Source organism: Anomaloglossus baeobatrachus, unplaced genomic scaffold, assembly GCF_048569485.1.
Source record: "Anomaloglossus baeobatrachus isolate aAnoBae1 unplaced genomic scaffold, aAnoBae1.hap1 Scaffold_713, whole genome shotgun sequence".
Classification (NCBI taxonomy): domain Eukaryota; kingdom Metazoa; phylum Chordata; class Amphibia; order Anura; family Aromobatidae; genus Anomaloglossus; species Anomaloglossus baeobatrachus.
The window spans coordinates 59,560-79,590 of NW_027445089.1; the positions used below are offsets into that span (position 1 = coordinate 59,560).

General features: G+C 45.2%; 1 protein-coding gene and 1 long non-coding RNA gene across 2 annotated transcripts; both read left to right on the forward strand.

Moving 5' to 3' along the window:
* The first annotated feature begins 367 nt into the window (after positions 1-367).
* Positions 368-9,658, forward strand: LOC142287194 (uncharacterized). Its single transcript, XR_012748197.1, has 5 exons — positions 368-555; positions 5,645-5,770; positions 5,854-5,932; positions 6,035-6,152; positions 9,539-9,658. It is a non-coding gene; the product is annotated as an uncharacterized LOC142287194 (long non-coding RNA).
* Positions 9,659-9,767: 109 nt separating this feature from the next.
* LOC142287193 (uncharacterized) lies at positions 9,768-19,852 on the forward strand. Its single transcript, XM_075333429.1, has 9 exons — positions 9,768-9,820; positions 9,923-10,040; positions 11,321-11,446; positions 11,531-11,603; positions 11,706-11,823; positions 13,104-13,229; positions 13,314-13,386; positions 17,488-17,557; positions 18,131-19,852. The coding sequence occupies exon 9, from the start codon at positions 18,148-18,150 to the stop codon at positions 19,780-19,782; it is 1,635 nt and encodes a 544-aa protein (XP_075189544.1). The 5' UTR covers positions 9,768-9,820; positions 9,923-10,040; positions 11,321-11,446; positions 11,531-11,603; positions 11,706-11,823; positions 13,104-13,229; positions 13,314-13,386; positions 17,488-17,557; positions 18,131-18,147; the 3' UTR covers positions 19,783-19,852.
* The last annotated feature ends 179 nt before the right edge of the window (positions 19,853-20,031 follow it).

Below are 20,031 nucleotides of genomic sequence, written 5' to 3' on the forward strand. Positions count from 1 at the left end.
CAACGGCATCTCGTTAGCGATGTCGTTGCGTGTGAAGTCCGCTTTAGTCTTTGCCTAGTCGATAACACCTGCTTACATCCTTTAATCTACTCCCTCACCTTCCGCCAAAGGTAGGGGTTAATTGGTACAATATGTTACATCAAAAAACTGCATTGTTATATTTTGAACTGTTTACATAGGACATATTAGCTGAAATTCAAATCACAATGATTATAATACATTACATGAAAAAAACATTGCCATATATGGAAGCACACAGTGATGTCACACAGGTGAGTGATGTCACACAGGTGAGTGATGTCACAATGGAGTGCAGCCTATTAACATTCCGTACTTTCTCACTGGATCAGACTTGGTATTTGTTTGTCTCCTGACAGCACGTACTTAGATCTTTTGCTTGTGGATTAGCGATTTACTTGTGTATTACTTGTGAATTAGCAGTTTACTTGTGGATTATTTGTGAATTAGCAGTTTACCTGCGGATTACTTGTGAATTTGCAGATTATTTCTGCATTTTTTTAACATCATTGACTGTAGAATCTTCTATATTTGGAGGTAAGTCTAATTTGGGCTGTTTTGTATAAAACTAGAAGTTTTTATCCTATTACTATTTTATCATGTATTCTAATGTATGGGAAGCCGCCATTGCCCCTAGAGATGAGTAACTCGTCCTGCACAAATCCTGGCACAATACAACAGATAAATCGTTTTCATGAATTTTGCTTCTTAATTACAATTCATGACACAAATCCGGTCCTCAATGATCCGATATTAAAGTAGAAATCCAGGGTAGCAAATATCAATGTCAGGTTTAGGGGAGAATTAGACACCATTTTATTTTATTTTCTGTAAGATCCGGCCCGCTGGGTCTGCTTTTCATTAATTTTTGGTCAGAATGTTCATTTTTACCGTCCATGTATCATCAAATTTTCTCAAATGGAAAAAAAAAAATTAATGAAGGTTTCCGAAGCTTCTTCAGGTGTCCAGTCAGCGAAACACTGACAGCACCCAGATGTGAGGAGGATGGCGGCACGTGTGGTCACTGAGCCATTCTCTGAATGGGTGAGCTTTGTCCATGAAACAGACCAGAATAAGACACGTCTTTGTGTGTTTTCTGCCAACCATCAGTAATTATAAAAAACTAGAAGGTGGCCCGATTCTACGCATCGGGTATTCTAGAATTTACGTATTGTGTAGTTCATGTATGATTTTTGTTATATATATATATATATATATATATATATAGATGTTGTTGTGTGTAGTTACCAAGTGTTTGTGTAGGGCGCTGTACATGTTCTGGGTGTTGTCTGGGTGTGGCGGGGGGTGAGAGCGGTGTTGTATGTGTGTTGCGTGTGTTGCGTTGTTTGTGGAGCGCTGTGTCTGTAGCGTTGTGTGTGTGTGTGTTGCGCGGTTTGTGTGGGTGTGGTGTGTTTTGGGGGGAGGTATGTTTTGTGCAATGTGTGTGTTGTGCGGTATGTGCGTATATTTATGTATGCCACGGTGTTTGTGTGTTGGGTGTTGTGTGTGTGCGGCGTTGTCTGTGTGTGGGGGTGTCTGTGTATGGCGGTGTTTGTGGTTCCCAGTGTGTGTGTGTGGTGTGTTGGGGGGAGGTGTGCACCTCCCATCGTGCTCCATCCCCCATGCTGCGCACCCCCCATCGTGCCCCATGCTGCGCACCCCCCATCATGCTCCATCCCCCATGCTGCCCACCCCCCATCGTGCTCCATCCCCTATGCTGCGCATTCCCCATCGTGCTCCATCCCCGATGCTGCGCACCCCCCATCATGCACCATCCCCCATGCTGCGCACTCCCCATCGTGCTCCATCCCCCATGCTGCCCACCCCCCATCATGCTCCATCCCCCATGCTGCGCACTCCCCATCGTGCTCCATCCTCCATGCTGCGCACTCCCCATCGTGCTCCATCCCCCATGCTGCGCACCCCCCATCGTGCTACATCCCCCATGCTGCGCACCCCATCGTGCTCCATCCCCCATGCTATAATAGTTCTCCTATTATACTCAGAGAGGAGTATAATAGGAGGAATATAATAGGAGGAGTAGTCCTGGGGGGAGAGGAGTATAATGCCGGCTCCTTGCACATGTGTACCGGGAGCCGGTGTACACTGGTAACTATGATACACATCGGGTAACTAAGGGACCTTAGTTACCCGATGTGTATAATGGTTACCATCGTTCACCGCTCCGTCAAGATCCCAGCATCGCAAGGTTATGTCTGGCGCTGCTGGGATCGTGACGGAGCCGGTGTACACTGGTAACTATGATACACATCGGGTAACTAAGGGACCTTAGTTACCCGATGTGTATAATGGTTACCAGCGTTCACCGGCTCCGTCAAGATCCCAGCATCGCAAGGTTATGTCTGGCGCTGCTGGGATCGTGACGGAGCCGGTGTACACTGGTAACTATGATACACATCGGGTAATTAAGGGACCTTAGTTACCCGATGTGTATAATGGTTACCAGCGTTCACCGGCTCCGTCACGATCCCAGCAGCGCAAGGTTATGTCTGGCGATGCGTGCGGAGGGCCGGAGCGAGTGTCCAATCCATGCGAAGGGCGGGGCCAGGCCGAGGCGAGAGACCAATCCGTGGGGGGGGGCGGAACCGAGGCGAGGCGAGCTGCCAATCCGTGCGGGGGGCGGGGCCATGGCGAGCCCAGTGGCCAATCAGCTTTGTGTCACCGTAAGAACACAATTTTGGAGCAAGACAGACAGACAGACAGAATAAGGCAATTATATATATAGATAGGAGTCACTGTATTTAGCTGAGTAATATCATATGTATGGCATAAGTGATGAGCAGATGACATCCCTCACTAATGGCTGCTGGAGGGGGGGCACACAGCGGTATTCATACAGCAGCTTCACCATAAGTTTAATGTGCGTCCAACTAAAGTGGAGGTGGAGAATTTGCAAAAAGTGCATCCAGCTATTCATAGGGGGGACAGGGGGGACACTAATGAGCAAAGGTATATCCAGCTATTTACAGGGGGGACACTAATGGGCAACATGTAAATCCAGCTTTTTACAAGGGGTGGGGATAATGAGCAAAGGTATATCCAGCTATTTTATATATGTATGTGAACCCTCTGCAAATGTACCACACTCTGAAATTAAAGAGGCGCCATGTATTATGGCAATATGTGCAACATTAAAACACTTGGCACCATGTAAGGCACATGTCTCCATGTATTGTGGCTCCATGCAATATGTCTCCATGTATTACGTCTCCATATATTACAGTGCCTACAAGTAGTATTCAACCCCCTGCAGATTTAGCAGGTTTACACATTCGGAATTAACTTGGCATTGTGACATTTGGACTGTAGATCAGCCTGGAAGTGTGAAATGCACTGCAGCAAAAAAGAATGTTATTTCTTTTATTTTTTTATTTTTTTTTAAATTGTGAAAAGTTTATTCAGAGGGTCACTTATTATTCAACCCCTCAAACCACAAGAATTCTGTTTGGTTCCCCTAAAGTATTAAGAAGTATTTCAGGCACAAAGAACAATGAGCTTCACATGTTTGGATTATCTATTTTTCCAGCCTTTTCTGACTAATTAAGACCCTCCCCAAACTTGTGAACAGCACTCATACTTGGTCAACATGGGAAAGACAAAGGAGCATTCCAAGGCCATCAGAGACAAGATCGTGGAGGGTCACAAGGCTGGCAAGGGGTACAAAACCCTTTCCAAGGAGTTGGGCCTACCTGTCTCCGCTGTTGGGAGCATCATCCGGAAGTGGAAGGCTTATGGAACTACTGTTAGCCTTCCACGGCCTGGACAGCCTTTGAAAGTTTCCACCCGTGCCGAGGCCAGGCTTGTCCGAAGAGTCAAGGCTAACCCAAGGACAACAAGGAAGGAGCTCCGGGAAGATCTCATGGCAGTGGGGACATTGGTTTCAGTCAATACCATAAGTAACGTACTCCACCGCAATGGTCTCCGTTCCAGACGAGCCCGTAAGGTACCTTTACTTTCAAAGCGTCATGTCAAGGCTCGTCTACAGTTAGTTTGCTCATGATCATTTGGAGGACTCTGAGACAAACTGGTTCAAGGTTCTCTGGTCTGATGAGACCAAGATCGAGATCTTTGGTGCCAACCACACACGTGACGTTTGGAGACTGGATGGCACTGTATACGACCCCAAGAATACCATCCCTACAGTCAAGCATGGTGGTGGCAGCATCATGCTGTGGGGCTGTTTCTCAGCCAAGGGGCCTGGCCATCTTGTCCGCATCCGTGGGAAGATGGATAGCACGGCCTACCTGGAGATTTTGGCCAAGAACCTCCGCACCTCCATCATGGATCTTAAGATGGGTCGTCATTTCATCTTCCAACAAGACAACGACCCAAAGCACACAGCCAAGAAAACCAAGGCCTGGTTCCAGAGGGAAAAAATCAAGGTGTTACAGTGGCCTAGTCAGTCTCCTGACCTTAACCTAATTGAAAACTTGTGGAAGGAGCTCAAGATTTAAGTCCACATGAGACACCCAGAGAACCTAGATAACTTGGAGAAGATCTGCATGGAGGAGTGGGCCAAGATAACTCCAGAGACCTGTGCCGGCCTGATCAGGTCTTATAAAAGACGATTATCAGCTGAAATTGCAAACAAGGGTTATTCCACAAAATATTAAACCTAGGGGTTGAATAATAATTGACCCACACTTTTAACTTCAAAATGTATTAAAATTTAACTGAGCAACATAACTTGTTGGTTTGTAAGATTTATGCATCTGTTAATAAATCCTGCTTTTGTTTGAAGTTTGCAGGCTCTAACTTATTTGCATCTTATCAAACCTGCTAAATCTGCAGGGGGTTGAATACTACTTGTAGGCACTGTATGTCTCCATGTAATATGGTTCCATGTATTATGGCTCCATGTATTACGGCTCCATGTATTATGGCTCCATGTATTACGGCTCCATGTATTATGGCTCTATGTATTATGGCTCCATGTATTATGGCTCCATGTATTACGGCTCCATGTATTACGGCTCCATGTATTATGGATCTATGTATTATGGCTCCATGTATTATGGTTCCAAGTATTATGCCTCCATGTATTATGGCTCCATGTATTACGGCTCCATGTATTATGGCACCCAAGAATTATGGCTCCATATATTATGGCTCCATGTATTACGGCTCCATGTATTACGGCTCCATGTATTACGGCTCCATGTATTATGGCTCTATGTATTGCTCCAAGTATTATGACTCCATGTATTACGGCTCCATGTATTACGGCTCCATGTATTATGGCACCCAAGTATTATGGCTCCATGTATTACGGCTCCATGTATTACGGCTCCAAGTATTATGGCTCCATGTTTTATGGCTCCAAGTATTATGTCTCCATGTATTATGGCTCCAAGGATTATGGCTCCATGTATTGGCTCCAAGTATTATGTCTCCAAGTATTATGACTCCATGTATTATGGCTCCAAGTATTAGGACTCCATGTATTATGGCTCCAAGTATTATGGCTCCAAGTATTATGGCTCCAAGTATTATGGCTTTATGGCTCCATGTATTATGGCTCCATGTATTATGGCTCCATGTATTATGGCTCCATGTATAATATCTCCATGTATTATGGCATTAATATTTTTTTTCTCTTTTTCAGATTTAATCCTGATTTTTCCTGGTTGAGGATCACCTCCCAGAGGGGAAGTCAGTGGACGCCCTGCACCAGCTGAGAAGAGACCTCCAGCGTGTACGGGATCGGAGCAGAACACCAGACATCTTTCCAGTGAGTAGAATGGCCGAGGCGCGGGCTCCTGGGTCCTTTTCTTCCTTCCATCTAACGACTATCAATATCATATTATATTATAGGTTGGAATAAACACTCCACTGTGTGACCGGTGTCACAGTTCTGTTTGTATTGGAGCATTCACCAGCATTCACTATTAGTGTGAGTATTCTGAGTGTAATATAATAACACGTCCTGTATAAAAATACAAGAATAAAATCTGACTGATCCATCGTTCATTATAACATTATTAATCTATTACAGAGCTGAAATCGTGACCAGAAGAAGATCCTTTCTGTTACTGAGATACGAGCTAAATCCTCTAGTATTACTATTGAGAACAGATTACTGGGATCAACTAGAAGAGTAAAGTAGGAAAAGGGTAACTAGACTTTTATGTGACATTTAGGAATAAGTTGTACTGTGTGTATGATGTGAGGAGCGGCGCTATTTCTGCCCATTACATGGTATTTTGCGTCATTTTCCAGTTTTCTCCCTACAGGCACTATGTGTAATTTGCCGTTGGCTTTCATCCAGTGTCTCCCATACAATAAGTATTTTCAGCTCTTTCCTTAGTCAGCACAGAGGCATGGAGGAGATTATACAGCAGTACTGAGCATTGTAGCTGTGACTGCAGCTCTGGTATAAGCGAATACACCTGCTAGAAACCTGCAGGACCATGTTTCTGTGCTTACTCCGGGCCGCGCTCCTCCTCTCACTCCTAACTTGTGATATCTCTGTGCTGAGCAGTTTATTCAGAGGTAATGAGGTCAGGAGACAAAGGCTCCATGTATTACTGCTCCAAGTATTATGGCTCCAAATATTATGGCTCCATGTACTAAGGCTCCAGGTAATATGGCTCTCTGTATTATGGCTCCAAGTATTATTGCTTCATGTATTATGGCTCTAAGTATTATGGCTCTATGTATTATGGCTCCATGAATCATGGCGCCAAGTATTATGGCTCCATGTATAATGGCTCCAAGTATTAAGGCTCCAAGCATTATGGCTCCAAGCATTATGGCTCCAAGCATTATGGCTCCAAGTATTATGGCTCCAAGTACTATAGCTCTATGTATTATGGCTCCAAGTATTATGGCTCCATGTATTATGTATCTCTGTATTATGGCTCCAAGTATTATGGCTCCATCCATGTATTAAGGCGCCATGTATTATGGCTCCATGTATTATGGCTCCATGTATTATGGCTCCATGTATTACGGCTGCATGTATTATGGCTCCAAGGATTATGGCTCCAAGTATTATGACTCCATGTATTACGGCTTCTAGTATTATGGCTCCAAGTATTATGGCTCCATATATTAAGGCACCATGTATTATGGCGCCATGTATTACGGCTCCATGTATTATGGCTCCAAGTATTATGGCTCCATGTATTAAGGCGTCATGTATTATGGCGCCATGTATTACGGCTCCATGTATTATGGCTCCAAGTATTATGGCTCTATGTACTAAGGCTCCATGTAGTATGGCACCATGTAGTATGGCACCATGTATTATGGCTCCATGTATTAAGGCGCCATGTATTAAGGCGCCATGTATTACGGCTCCATGTATTATGGCTCCAAGTATTATGGCTCTATGTACTAAGGCTCCATGTAGTATGGCACTATGTATTATGGCTCCATGTATTAAGACGCCATGTATTAAGGCTCCAAGTAATATGGCTCTCTGTGATATGGCTCCATGCATTATGGCTCCATGTATTATGGCTCTAAGTATTATGGCTCCATGTATTATGGCTCCAAGCATTATGGCTCCAAGTATTATGGCTCCAAGTATTATGGCTCTATGTACTAAGGCTCCATGTAGTATGGCACTATGTATTATGGCTCCATGTATTAAGGCGCCATGTATTAAGGCTCCAAGTAATATGGCTCTCTGTATTATGGCTCCATGCATTATGGCTCCATGTATTATGGCTCTAAGTATTATGGCTCCATGTATTATGGCTCCAAGCATTATGGCTCCAAGTATTATGGCTCCAAGTATTATGGCTCCAAGTATTATGGCTCCATGTACTAAGGCTCTATTTAATATGGCACCATGTACTATGGCTCCATGTATTATGTCTCCATGTATTAAGGCGCCATGTATTATGGCTCTAAGTATTATGGCTCTATATATTAAGGCTCTACGTATTATGGCTCCATGTATTATGGCTCCAAGTATTATAGCCCCAAATATTATGGCTCCATGTATTAAGGCTCGATTTAGTATAGCACCATGTACTATGGCTCCATGTATTATGTCTCCATGTATTAAGACGCCATGTATTATGGCACCATGTATTATGGCTCCATGTATTCTTGCTCCATGTACTATGGCTCCAAGTAATATGGCTCTATGTACTAAGGCTCCATGTAGTATGGCACTATGTATTATGGCTCCATGTATTAAGGCGCCATGTATTAAGGCTCCAAGTAATATGGCTCTCTGTATTATGGCTCCATGCATTATGGCTCCATGTATTATGGCTCTAAGTATTATGGCTCCATGTATTATGGCTCCAAGCATTATGGCTCCAAGTATTATGGCTCCAAGTATTATGGCTCCAAGTATTATGGCTCCATGTACTAAGGCTCTATTTAATATGGCACCATGTACTATGGCTCCATGTATTATGTCTCCATGTATTAAGGCGCCATGTATTATGGCTCTAAGTATTATGGCTCTATATATTAAGGCTCTACGTATTATGGCTCCATGTATTATGGCTCCAAGTATTATAGCCCCAAATATTATGGCTCCATGTATTAAGGCTCGATTTAGTATAGCACCATGTACTATGGCTCCATGTATTATGTCTCCATGTATTAAGACGCCATGTATTATGGCACCATGTATTATGGCTCCATGTATTCTTGCTCCATGTACTATGGCTCCAAGTAATATGGCTCTATGTATTATGGCTCCATGTATTATGGCTCCATGTATTATGGCTCCATGTATTATGGCTCCATGTATTATGGCCCCATGTATTATGGCTCCATGTATTATTGCTCCATGTATTATGGCTCCAAGTAATATGGTTCCATGTATTATGGCTCCAAGTATTATGGCTCCATGTATTATGGCTCCAAGTATTATGGCTGCATGTATTACGGCTCCAAGGATTATAGCTCCAAAGATTATGGCTCCAAGTATTGTGGCTCCATGTATTATGGCTCCAAGTATTATGGCGCCATGTATTGCGGCTTCTAGTATTATGGTTCCAAGTATTATGGCTCCATGTATTATGGCTCCATGTATTATGGCTCCATGTATTACGGCTTCTAGTATTATGGTTCCAAGTATTATGGCTCCATGTATTATGGCCCCATGTATTATGGCTCCATGTATTATGGCTCCATGTATTATGGCTCTAAGTATTATGGCTCTATATATTATGGCTCTAAGTAATATGGCTCTATGTATTATGTCTCCATGTATTACGGCTTCTAGTATTATGGTTCCAAGTATTATGGCCCCATGTATTATGGCTTCATGTATTATGGCTCCATGTATTATGGCTCCAAGTATTATGGCTCCATGTATTATGTCTCCATGTATTATGGCTCCATGTATTATAGCTCCATGTATTATGGCTCCATGTATTATGGCTCCATGTATTAAGGCTCCATGTATTATGGCTCCATGTATTATGGCTCCATGAATTATGGCTCCAAGTATTTTGGCACCATATATTATGCATCTATGTATTATGGCTCAATGTATTATGGCATTCATTTTTTTTGTCTTTTTCAGATTTAATCCTGATTTTTCCTGGTTGAGGATCACCTCCCAGAGGGGAAGTCAGTGGACGCCCTGGACCAGCTGAGAAGAGACCTCCAGCGTGTACGGGATCGGAGCAGAACACCAGACATCTTTCCAGTGAGTAGAATGGCCGAGGCGCGGGCTCCTGGGTCCTTTTCTTCCTTCCATCTAACGACTATCAATATCATATTATATTATAGGTTGGAATAAACACTCCACTGTGTGACCGGTGTCACAGTTCTGTTTGTATTGGAGCGTTCACCAGCTATTAGTGTAAGTATTCTGAGTGTAATATAATAACACGTCCTGTATAAAAATACAAGAATAAAATCTGACTCATCCATCGTTCATTATAACATTATTAATCTATTACAGAGCTGAAATCGTGACCAGAAGAAGATCCTTTCTGTTACTGAGATACGAGCTAAATCCTCTAGTATTACTATTGAGAACAGATTACTGGGATCAACTAGAAGAGTAAAGTAGGAAAAAGGTAACTAGACTTTTATGTGACATTTAGGAATAAGTTGTACTGTGTGTATGATGTGAGGAGCGGCGCTATTTCTGCCCATTACATGGTATTTTGCGTCATTTTCCAGTTTTCTCCCTACAGGCACTATGTGTAATTTGCCGTTGGCTTTGATCCAGTGTCTCCCATACAATAAGTATTTTCAGCTTTCCTTAGGCAGCACAGAGGCATGGAGGAGATTATACAGCAGTACTGAGCATTGTAGCTGTGACTGCAGCTCTGGTATAAGCGAATACACCTGCTAGAAACCTGTAGGACCATGTTTCTGTGCTTACTCCGGGCCACGCTCCTCCTCTTACTCCTAACTTGTGATATCTTTGTGCTGAGCAGTTTATTCAGAGGTAATGAGGTCAGGAGACAAAGGCTCCATGTATTACTGCTCCAAGTATTATGGCTCCAAGTATTATGGCTCCATGTACTAAGGCTCCATGTATTATGGCACAATATATTGTGGCTCCATATATTATGGCTCCAAGTATTATAGCCCCACGTATTAAGGCTCTATGTATTATGGCTCTATTTATTATGGTTCTATGTATTATGGCTCCAAGTATTATGGCTCCAAGTATTATGGCTCCAAGTATTATGGCTCCATGTGTTATGGCTCCATGTGTTATGGATCCATGTGTTATGGATCCATGTGTTATGGATCCATGTATTAAGGCACCATGTATTATGGCTCCAAGTATTATGGATCCATGTATTAAGGCACCATGTATTATGGCTCCAAGTATTATGGCTCCATGTATTATGGCTCCATGTATTATGGCTCCATGTATTATGGCTCCAAGTATTATGGCTCCATGTATTATGGCTCCATGTATTATGGCTGCAAGTATTATGGCTGCAAGTATTATGGCTGCAAGTATTATGGCTCCAAGTATTATGGCTCCAAGTATTATGGCTCCAAGTATTATGGCTCCAAGTATTATGGCTCTATGTATTACGGCTCCAAGTATTACGGCTCCATGTATTACGGCTCCATGTAATATGGTTCCATGTATTATGGTTCCAAATATTATGGCTCCAAGTATTATGGCTCCACGTATTATGGCTCTATGTATTATGGCTCTATGTATTATGGCTCCAAGTATTATGGCTCCACGTATTATGGCTCCACGTATTAAGGCTCCATGTAGAATGGCACCATGTATTATGGCTCCAAGTATTATGGCACCATATATTATGCATCTATGTATTATGGCTCCATGCATTATGGCATTAATTTTTTTTGTCTTTTTCAGATTTCATCCTGATTTTTCCTGGTTGATGATCACCTCCAAGAGGGGAAGTCAGTGGACGCCCTGCACCAGCTGAGAAGAGACCTCCAGCGTGTACGGGATCGGAGCAGAACACCAGACATCTTTCCAGTGAGTAGAATGGCCGAGGCGCGGGGCTCCTGGGTCCTTTTCTTCCTTCCATCTAACGACTATCAATATCATATTATATTATAGGTTGGAATAAACACTCCACTGTGTGACCGGTGTCACAGTTCTGTTTGTATTGGAGCGTTCACCAGCTATTAGTGTAAGTATTCTGAGTGTAATATAATAACATGTCCTGTATAAAAATACAAGAATAAAATCTGACTCATCCATCGTTCATTATAACATTATTAATCTATTACAGAGCTGAAATCGTGACCAGAAGAAGATCCTTTCTGTTACTGAGATACGAGCTAAATCCTCTAGTATTACTATTGAGAACAGATTACTGGGATCAACTAGAAGAGTAAAGTAGGAAAAAGGTAACTAGACTTTTATGTGACATTTAGGAATAAGTTGTACTGTGTGTATGATGTGAGGAGCGGCGCTATTTCTGCCCATTACATGGTATTTTGCGTCATTTTCCAGTTTTCTCCCTACAGGCACTATGTGTAATTTGCCGTTGGCTTTGATCCAGTGTCTCCCATACAATAAGTATTTTCAGCTTTCCTTAGGCAGCACAGAGGCATGGAGGAGATTATACAGCAGTACTGAGCATTGTAGCTGTGACTGCAGCTCTGGTATAAGCGAATACACCTGCTAGAAACCTGTAGGACCATGTTTCTGTGCTTACTCCGGGCCACGCTCCTCCTCTTACTCCTAACTTGTGATATCTTTGTGCTGAGCAGTTTATTCAGAGGTAATGAGGTCAGGAGACAAAGGCTCCATGTATTACTGCTCCAAGTATTATGGCTCCAAGTATTATGGCTCCATGTACTAAGGCTCCATGTATTATGGCACAATATATTGTGGCTCCATATATTATGGCTCCAAGTATTATAGCCCCACGTATTAAGGCTCTATGTATTATGGCTCTATTTATTATGGTTCTATGTATTATGGCTCCAAGTATTATGGCTCCAAGTATTATGGCTCCAAGTATTATGGCTCCATGTGTTATGGCTCCATGTGTTATGGATCCATGTGTTATGGATCCATGTGTTATGGATCCATGTATTAAGGCACCATGTATTATGGCTCCAAGTATTATGGATCCATGTATTAAGGCACCATGTATTATGGCTGCAAGTATTATGGCTGCAAGTATTATGGCTGCAAGTATTATGGCTCCATGTATTATGGCTCCAAGTATTATGGCTCCAAGTATTATGGCTGCAAGTATTATGGCTGCAAGTATTATGGCTCCAAGTATTATGGCTCCAAGTATTATGGCTCCAAGTATTATGGCTCCAAGTATTATGGCTCTATGTATTACGGCTCCAAGTATTACGGCTCCATGTATTACGGCTCCATGTAATATGGTTCCATGTATTATGGTTCCATGTATTATGGTTCCAAATATTATGGCTCCAAGTATTATGGCTCCACGTATTATGGCTCTATGTATTATGGCTCTATGTATTATGGCTCCAAGTATTATGGCTCCAAGTATTATGGCTCCACGTATTATGGCTCCACGTATTAAGGCTCCATGTAGAATGGCACCATGTATTATGGCTCCAAGTATTATGGCACCATATATTATGCATCTATGTATTATGGCTCCATGCATTATGGCATTAATTTTTTTTGTCTTTTTCAGATTTCATCCTGATTTTTCCTGGTTGATGATCACCTCCAAGAGGGGAAGTCAGTGGACGCCCTGCACCAGCTGAGAAGAGACCTTCAGCGCGTACGGGATCGGAGCGGAACACCAGACATCTTTCCAGTGAGTAGAATGGCCGAGGCGCGGGGCTCCTGGGTCCTTTTCTTCCTTCCATCTAACGACTATCAATATCATATTATATTATAGGTTGGAATAAACACTCCACTGTGTGACCGGTGTCACAGTTCTGTTTGTATTGGAGCATTCACCAGCTATTAGTGTAAGTATTCTGAGTGTAATATAATAACACGTCCTGTATAAAAATACAAGAATAATATCTGACTGATCCATCGTTCATTATAACATTATTAATCTACTAGAAGGTGGCCCGATTCTACGCATCGGGTATTCTAGAATTTACGTATTGTGTAGTTCATGTATGATTTTTGTTATATATATATAATGTTGTTGTGTGTAGTTACCAAGTGTTTGTGTAGGGGCTGTACATGTTCTGGGTGTTGTCTGGGTGTGACGGGGGGTGAGAGCGGTGTTGTATGTGTGTTGCGTGTGTTGCGTTGTTTGTGGAGCGCTGTGTGTCTGTAGCGTTGTGTGTGTGTTGTGCGGTTTGTGTGTGTGTGGTGTGTTTTGGGGGGAGGTATGTTTTGTGCAATGTGTGTGTTGTGCGGTATGTGCGTATATTTGTGTGTGCCGCGGTGTTTGTGTGTTGGTTGTTGTGTGTGTGCAGCGTTGTCTGTGTGTGTGGGTGTCTGTGTAGGGCAGTTGTTTGTGGTTCCCAGTGTGTGTGTGTGTGTGTGGTGTGTGGTGTGTTGTGCAGTGCGCGCTCGTGCGTGCGTGTGTGTGTGTGTGTGTGTGTGTTGGGGGGAGGTGCGCACTCCCAAACGTGCTCCATCCCCCATGCAGCGCACTCCCCATCGTGCTCCATCCCCTATGCTGCGCACCCCCCATCGTGCTCCATCCCCTATGCTGCGCACCCCCCATCGTGCTCCATCTCCCATGCTGCGCACTCCCAAACGTGCTCCATCCGCCATGCTGCGCACTCCCAAACGTGCTCCATCCGCCATGCTGCGCACTCCCAAACGTGCTCCATCCGCCATACTCCGCACTCCCCATCGTGCTCCATCCCCCATGCAGCGCACTCCCTATCGTGCTCCATCCCCTATGCTGCACACCCCCCATCGTGCTCCATCTCCCATGCTGCGCACTCCCAAACGTGCTCCACCCGCCATGCTGCGCACTCCCAAACGTGCTCCATCCCCCATGCTGTGAACTCCCCATCGTGCTCCATCCCCGATGCTGCGCACCCCCCCATCATGCTCCATCCCCGATGCTGCGCACCCCCCCATCGTGCTCCATCCCCCATGCTGCACCAGCATCAGCCTCTCTGCCCCCAGCATCAGCTTCTCTGCCCCCAGCATCAGCTTCTCTGCCCCCAGCATCAGCCTCTCTCCTCCCAGCATCAGCCTCTCTCCTCCCAGCATCAGCCTCTCTCATCCTAGCATCAGCCTCTCTCCTCCCAGCATCAGCCTCTCTCTTCCCAGCCTTCCCCAGCATCAGCCTCTCTCCTCCCAGCCTCCCTCCTCCCACCCTCCCCCAGCATCAGCCTCCCTCTACCAGCCTCCCCCAGCATCAGCCTCTCTTCTCTCAGCCTCAGCCTACCTCTCCCAGCCTCCCTCAGCATCAGCCTCCCTCTCCCAGCCTCCCCAAGCATCAGCCTCCACCAGCCTCCCCCAGCATCAGCCTCCGCCAGCATCAGCCTCTCTCCTTCCATCCTCCTCCAGCATCAGCCTCCCTCTCCCAGCCTTCCCCAGGATCAGCCTCTCTCCTCCCAGCCTTCCCCAGCATCAGCTTTCCCCTCCCAGCCTCCCTCAGCATCAGCCTTCCCCAGCATCAGCCTCTCTCCTCCCAGCCTCAGCCTCTCTCCTTCCAGCCTCCCCCAGCATCAGCCTCTCTCCTTCCAGCCTCCCTCAGCATCAGCCTCCCTTTCCCAGCCTTCCCCAGGATCAGCCTCTCTCCTCCCAGCCTCCTTCCTCCCAGCCTCCCCCTCCCAGCCTCCCTCAGCATCAGCCTTCCGCTCCCAGTCTCCCCCAGCATCAGCCTCCCCAAGCATCAGCCTCCACCAGCATCAGCCTCTCTCCTTCCAGCCTCCCCCATGATCAGCCTCTTTGCTCCCAGCCTCCTCCAGCACGCCGTGCTCCTCTGCCGACACTCACACACCCGATCGCATCCACTCACACACACCCGATCGCATCCACTCACACACACCCGATCGCATACACTCACACACACCCGATCGCATACACTCACACACACAGACACTGACGATATCGCACATACGCGCTCACAGTCACAACATCCGGGAGATATCACATGCTTCTGGCCATGTGATCCTCCGGCAGGTCCTGGAAGCTCACAGCACAGTATCGAGGCCGAGAAGCAAGCGATATCGCCGGATGCTGTGAGTGTGTGGATGCGATGTGTGTGTGAGGTGTGTGTGAGGTGTTTGTGAGAGTGAGTGCGATCTGATGTGAGTGATGATCTGATGATGCGTGTGTGTGTGCTGTTATGTTTGTGCGTGTGGAAGTCCCGCCGCTGCAGGACCTTGATTTACTGGTAACTATGCAAGCATGGTTACCAGCGCAACACGTCCCCCGCTCGCACGGGAGCCCACACCAGCATACGGCGGCGTACGCTGATGTGGGCTCCCGTTGGTGAGGGGGGAAAGGGGGGGGAGTACAGTACTCACCTGGGATCCGTGGCTCCGTGACCGTGTCAGTTTGGGCAATGCGGGGGGGGGGGGGGCGAGAGCTAACGTCTATTGCGTGAGGGGGCGGGGCGTGGCGTGGGCGAGTTGCCAATGCCTGCAGGGTGCCGGGGCGAGAGGCCAATCTGTGGAGGGGGCAGAGCCTGGGCGAGCGGCTGGCCAATCCGTGTGGGGGCGCAGCCGGGGCGAGAGGCCAATCCGTGTGGGGGGGCGGGGCCATGGCGAACCCAGCGGCCAATCAGCTTTGTGTCACCGTAAGGACATGTCACGGTGACACAATGTCACCGTGACACAATTTTGGAGCATGACAGACAGACAGACAGAATAAGGCAATTATATATATAGATTACAGAGCTGAAATCGTGACCAGAAGATCCTTTCTGTTACTGAAATACGAGCTAAATCCTCTAGTATTACTATTGAGAACAGATTACTGGGATCAACTAGAAGAGTAAAGTAGGAAAAGGGTAACTAGACTTTTATGTGACACTTAGGAATAAGTTGTACTGTGTGTATGATGTGAGGAGCGGCGCTATTTCTGCCCATTACATGGTATTTTGCGTCATTTTCCAGTTTTCTAACTACAGGCACTATGTGTAATTTGCCATTGGCTTTGATCTAGTGTCTCCCATACAATAAGTATTTTCAGCTCTTTCCTTAGCCAGCACAGAGGCATGGAGGAGATTATACAGCAGTACTGAGCATTGTAGCTGTGACTGCAGCTCTGGTATAAGCGAATACACCTGCTAGGAACCTGCCGGACCATGTTTCTGTGCTTATTCCGGGCTGCGCTCCTCCTCTCACTCCCAACTTGTGATATCTCTGTGCTGAGCAGTTTATTCAGAGGTAATGAGGTCAGGAGACAAAGGAAGGGAAGAATCGACTCCTGAGGATACAATGACGTTGATTTCTCTGATAAGATATATAGGGTGCTTTACACGCTGCGACATCGCTAACGATATATCGTCGGGGTCACGTCTTTAGTGGCGCTCATCCGGCGCCGTTAGCGACATCGCAGCGTGTGACACCAAGGAGCGACGATCAACGAGCGCAAAAACATGGAAAATCGTTGCTAGTTGACACGTCGCTCCTTTTCAAAATATTGTTGCTGCTGCAGGTACGATGTTGGTCGTCATTCCTGCGGCAGCACACATCGCTACGTGTGACACCGCAGGAACGACGAACATATCCTTACCTCCGTCCACCGGCAATGAGGAAGAAAGAAGGTGGGCGGCATGTTCCGGCCGCTCATCCCCGCCCCTCCTCTGCTATTGGACAGCTGCAGTGTTACGTCGCTGTGACGCCGCACGAATCGCCCCCTTAGAAAGGAGGTGGATCGCTGGGCAGAGAGACGTCGCAGGGAAGGTAAATCCGTGTGACGGTTGTTAGCGATGTTGTGCGCCACAGGCGGCGATTTGACCGGGACGCACAACCGACGGGGGCGGGTACGCTCGCTAGCGATATCGGTACCGATATCGCAGCGTGTAAAGTACCCTTAAGACAAAGCTACTTATAGTCACTTATACTATTGATTTATGCCCTTTGTTGGAGGTAGAGGTCTCATGTAGTGAATACTTTCTCTAAATTCTGCTGTTTCAGGTTGTCCTCCTGCTTTATCAGCTCAATCCTGTCATACGACTTATTGTGACTATTACCAGGAACAGATCAGGTTAGAGGAGTTTTATTTTACTAAATCTCTTACTTTTGGCCTATAACTAATACATGAATGTCTGGATTTAGGAGTCCAGGTTGATTATTAATTTTTTGGGGTGGAGAGGGGGCTGATTCAGACTTTTGTTTTGGGTCTTGAAAGTTATCTCCATCTTCAGGAATGTTGTACATTGACGGGCAATGGCATAAAAAGGCTAAACCACCTCAGGACTTACCTTACCCGGGACGGTGACACCCCCAGTGCCCATGGGTAACATATGTAAAAATAAAAGCGCCATCTGTTTTCCACAGTTGAAGATAACAGCAGATTCTCTGTATCTGAGCCATGGACACCCTTTTTTTCCTTGTGTTACCCATGGGCACCGGTGAGACCACCCTGTAGGGTCCGGTGCCGTCAGTCCTGGAACATCTGAGAGTTCCTTAGGCCATTACACATCAGTATAAAAAATTACTGAAATTTGAGGACTGTAATTCTGTAATTTGAAATATAATTTTATTTTTTTGCATTTATCTTCTATTACTTATAATTTACCTGATGTTTCCTCTAATATCATTTTGAATTTTTTGGCAGATTACGTCTGATTATTTATGATGAATCATTGCATCATGGTATCCAGCGATCGCTGTAAACATTGCAGCATGGGATCCAGCAATCGCTGTAAAAAGCTGTTGGCCTCGCTGGACCTGCTCAGTGTCCCTCTTCTGGAGGACAGTATTCCAGGCATTGTCTCATCATTTGAGCTTGGAGTAATAAAGACAATGACCAGCGATCTAATCAAACATCTGCGTGATCTGGATGGACAGGATTTGATGAATGCCCTCCTGTTCTTGTCAACTGTAAGCTCTGTCGGAGTGGAGACTGCCAGCTTTCTGACTAGTGAACTTATCGATCAGACCTACCGCCACATGCGGAGAGCGGAAAGTAAGAGACAACCCGGAATAACTGGCGCAGCTATGACGCTCCTGGCTAATATTGCAATTTATAGCGGTGAAGAAGTCATGGAGCGTTTGGAAAAGGATGAAGAGCATCCACCAAGCAGCTCGTTCAAGGTATTGGACCTGATTTCCACCAAATCCAGCAGAGACTGGAAAGAGAGAAGCTATGATTTTTTCTATCACCTTCTGCACCCCATGTATGGGTTCAGAAACTACCAGGATGACTTTGTTCTCTTCCATGACACAGACACTACGCAGGCTGCGATGTGTCATTATATTACTTGTGTCTTAACTGATGAGGAAAGGAGGAAACTCATCCCTTACCTGCGTATACCAATGAGATATTCATTCAGAACAAGCAGAATCACCAGTGTCATGTTCGTCTCGGAGCTCCTACACCATCCTAACCTGGAGAAGAATGTGGCAAAAAATTTAATCTCATTAATGGCTTTAAAAACTTACAGCTCGGATGAGCTTGAGGTCTGCCATGTTACAGAAGCTATTGGTAATGCTTGTAAAGGTGCCCCTACCGAGGTGCATCAACTGAAAGACTTCATATTTGACTGCCTGCGCAGGAAATTATATGGTTGTAAGAATCCAAAAGATATCATCAACATCTTACAAGTCCTGTCAAAATTAGTCACCTTGCTGAAAAGATCAAAACTTGGTAATACTTTTGGGGAGATTGTCAATCTTTGTACTTGCTATCTAAACCACTCGAACCCTCTGGTCCAGGTATACGCCGCTTCACTATTTGCTGATCTCGCCAAGAACTGTAACCAGAGCAAGAAAGACTTCAGCCAACACATCAGGAGTTACCTAGCAGCCTTACTGATAATGTTACACAGCAAAAACCAGCAGGTTAAGGCAGCCAGTATTGCAGCCTTGTTGCATTGTCTTCCTTACGTCGGATGTAAAAATGTAGAAGAGCTGTTAAATAGAGGAAAATACTGCAAGATATATGAACAACTTGGGCAAAAAGAACCGGTTTATCTGGTGAAGATGATATTCACTTTTTTTAAATTACTGTTTATGGTTCATGATTTGGACGCTCTCCTGGAGCACCTCACTATGATAAGAGACGCTTTACCCTATGAAGAACTCTATCCGACGGCATTATGTCATGTGTTTAAAGAGTTGAGGGCCCTCACTAAATTGCATCAACGGTATCCTCCGAAATTGAAGGAGGCAATTAACCGTGCCATAGACATCCTGGCTAAGAAGTGGAAAAGCATTGGAACTGTTAAAGTGGTTAAAAAAGGTACCTACATAAAAACCGAAGAATAGAATCAATATTTCACGAGTAGTGTTGAGCGGGGTTTGAGCAGCGCTCTCTCTCTCACCTAAATTCATAGAACTGCAATAAAGATTAATAAACAAAACTCCTACTCTATTTTGTTTTTTGCTGTTAGTAACTGGCGGTACATTTTTCGCATTTCTAAACACTTCCCATACTGGAGCTGAGCGAATACATTCAAATGGAATTCTACTGGAGTTCGCCAAAAATTTACATTCACCAAAATGCAGACTTTTTAT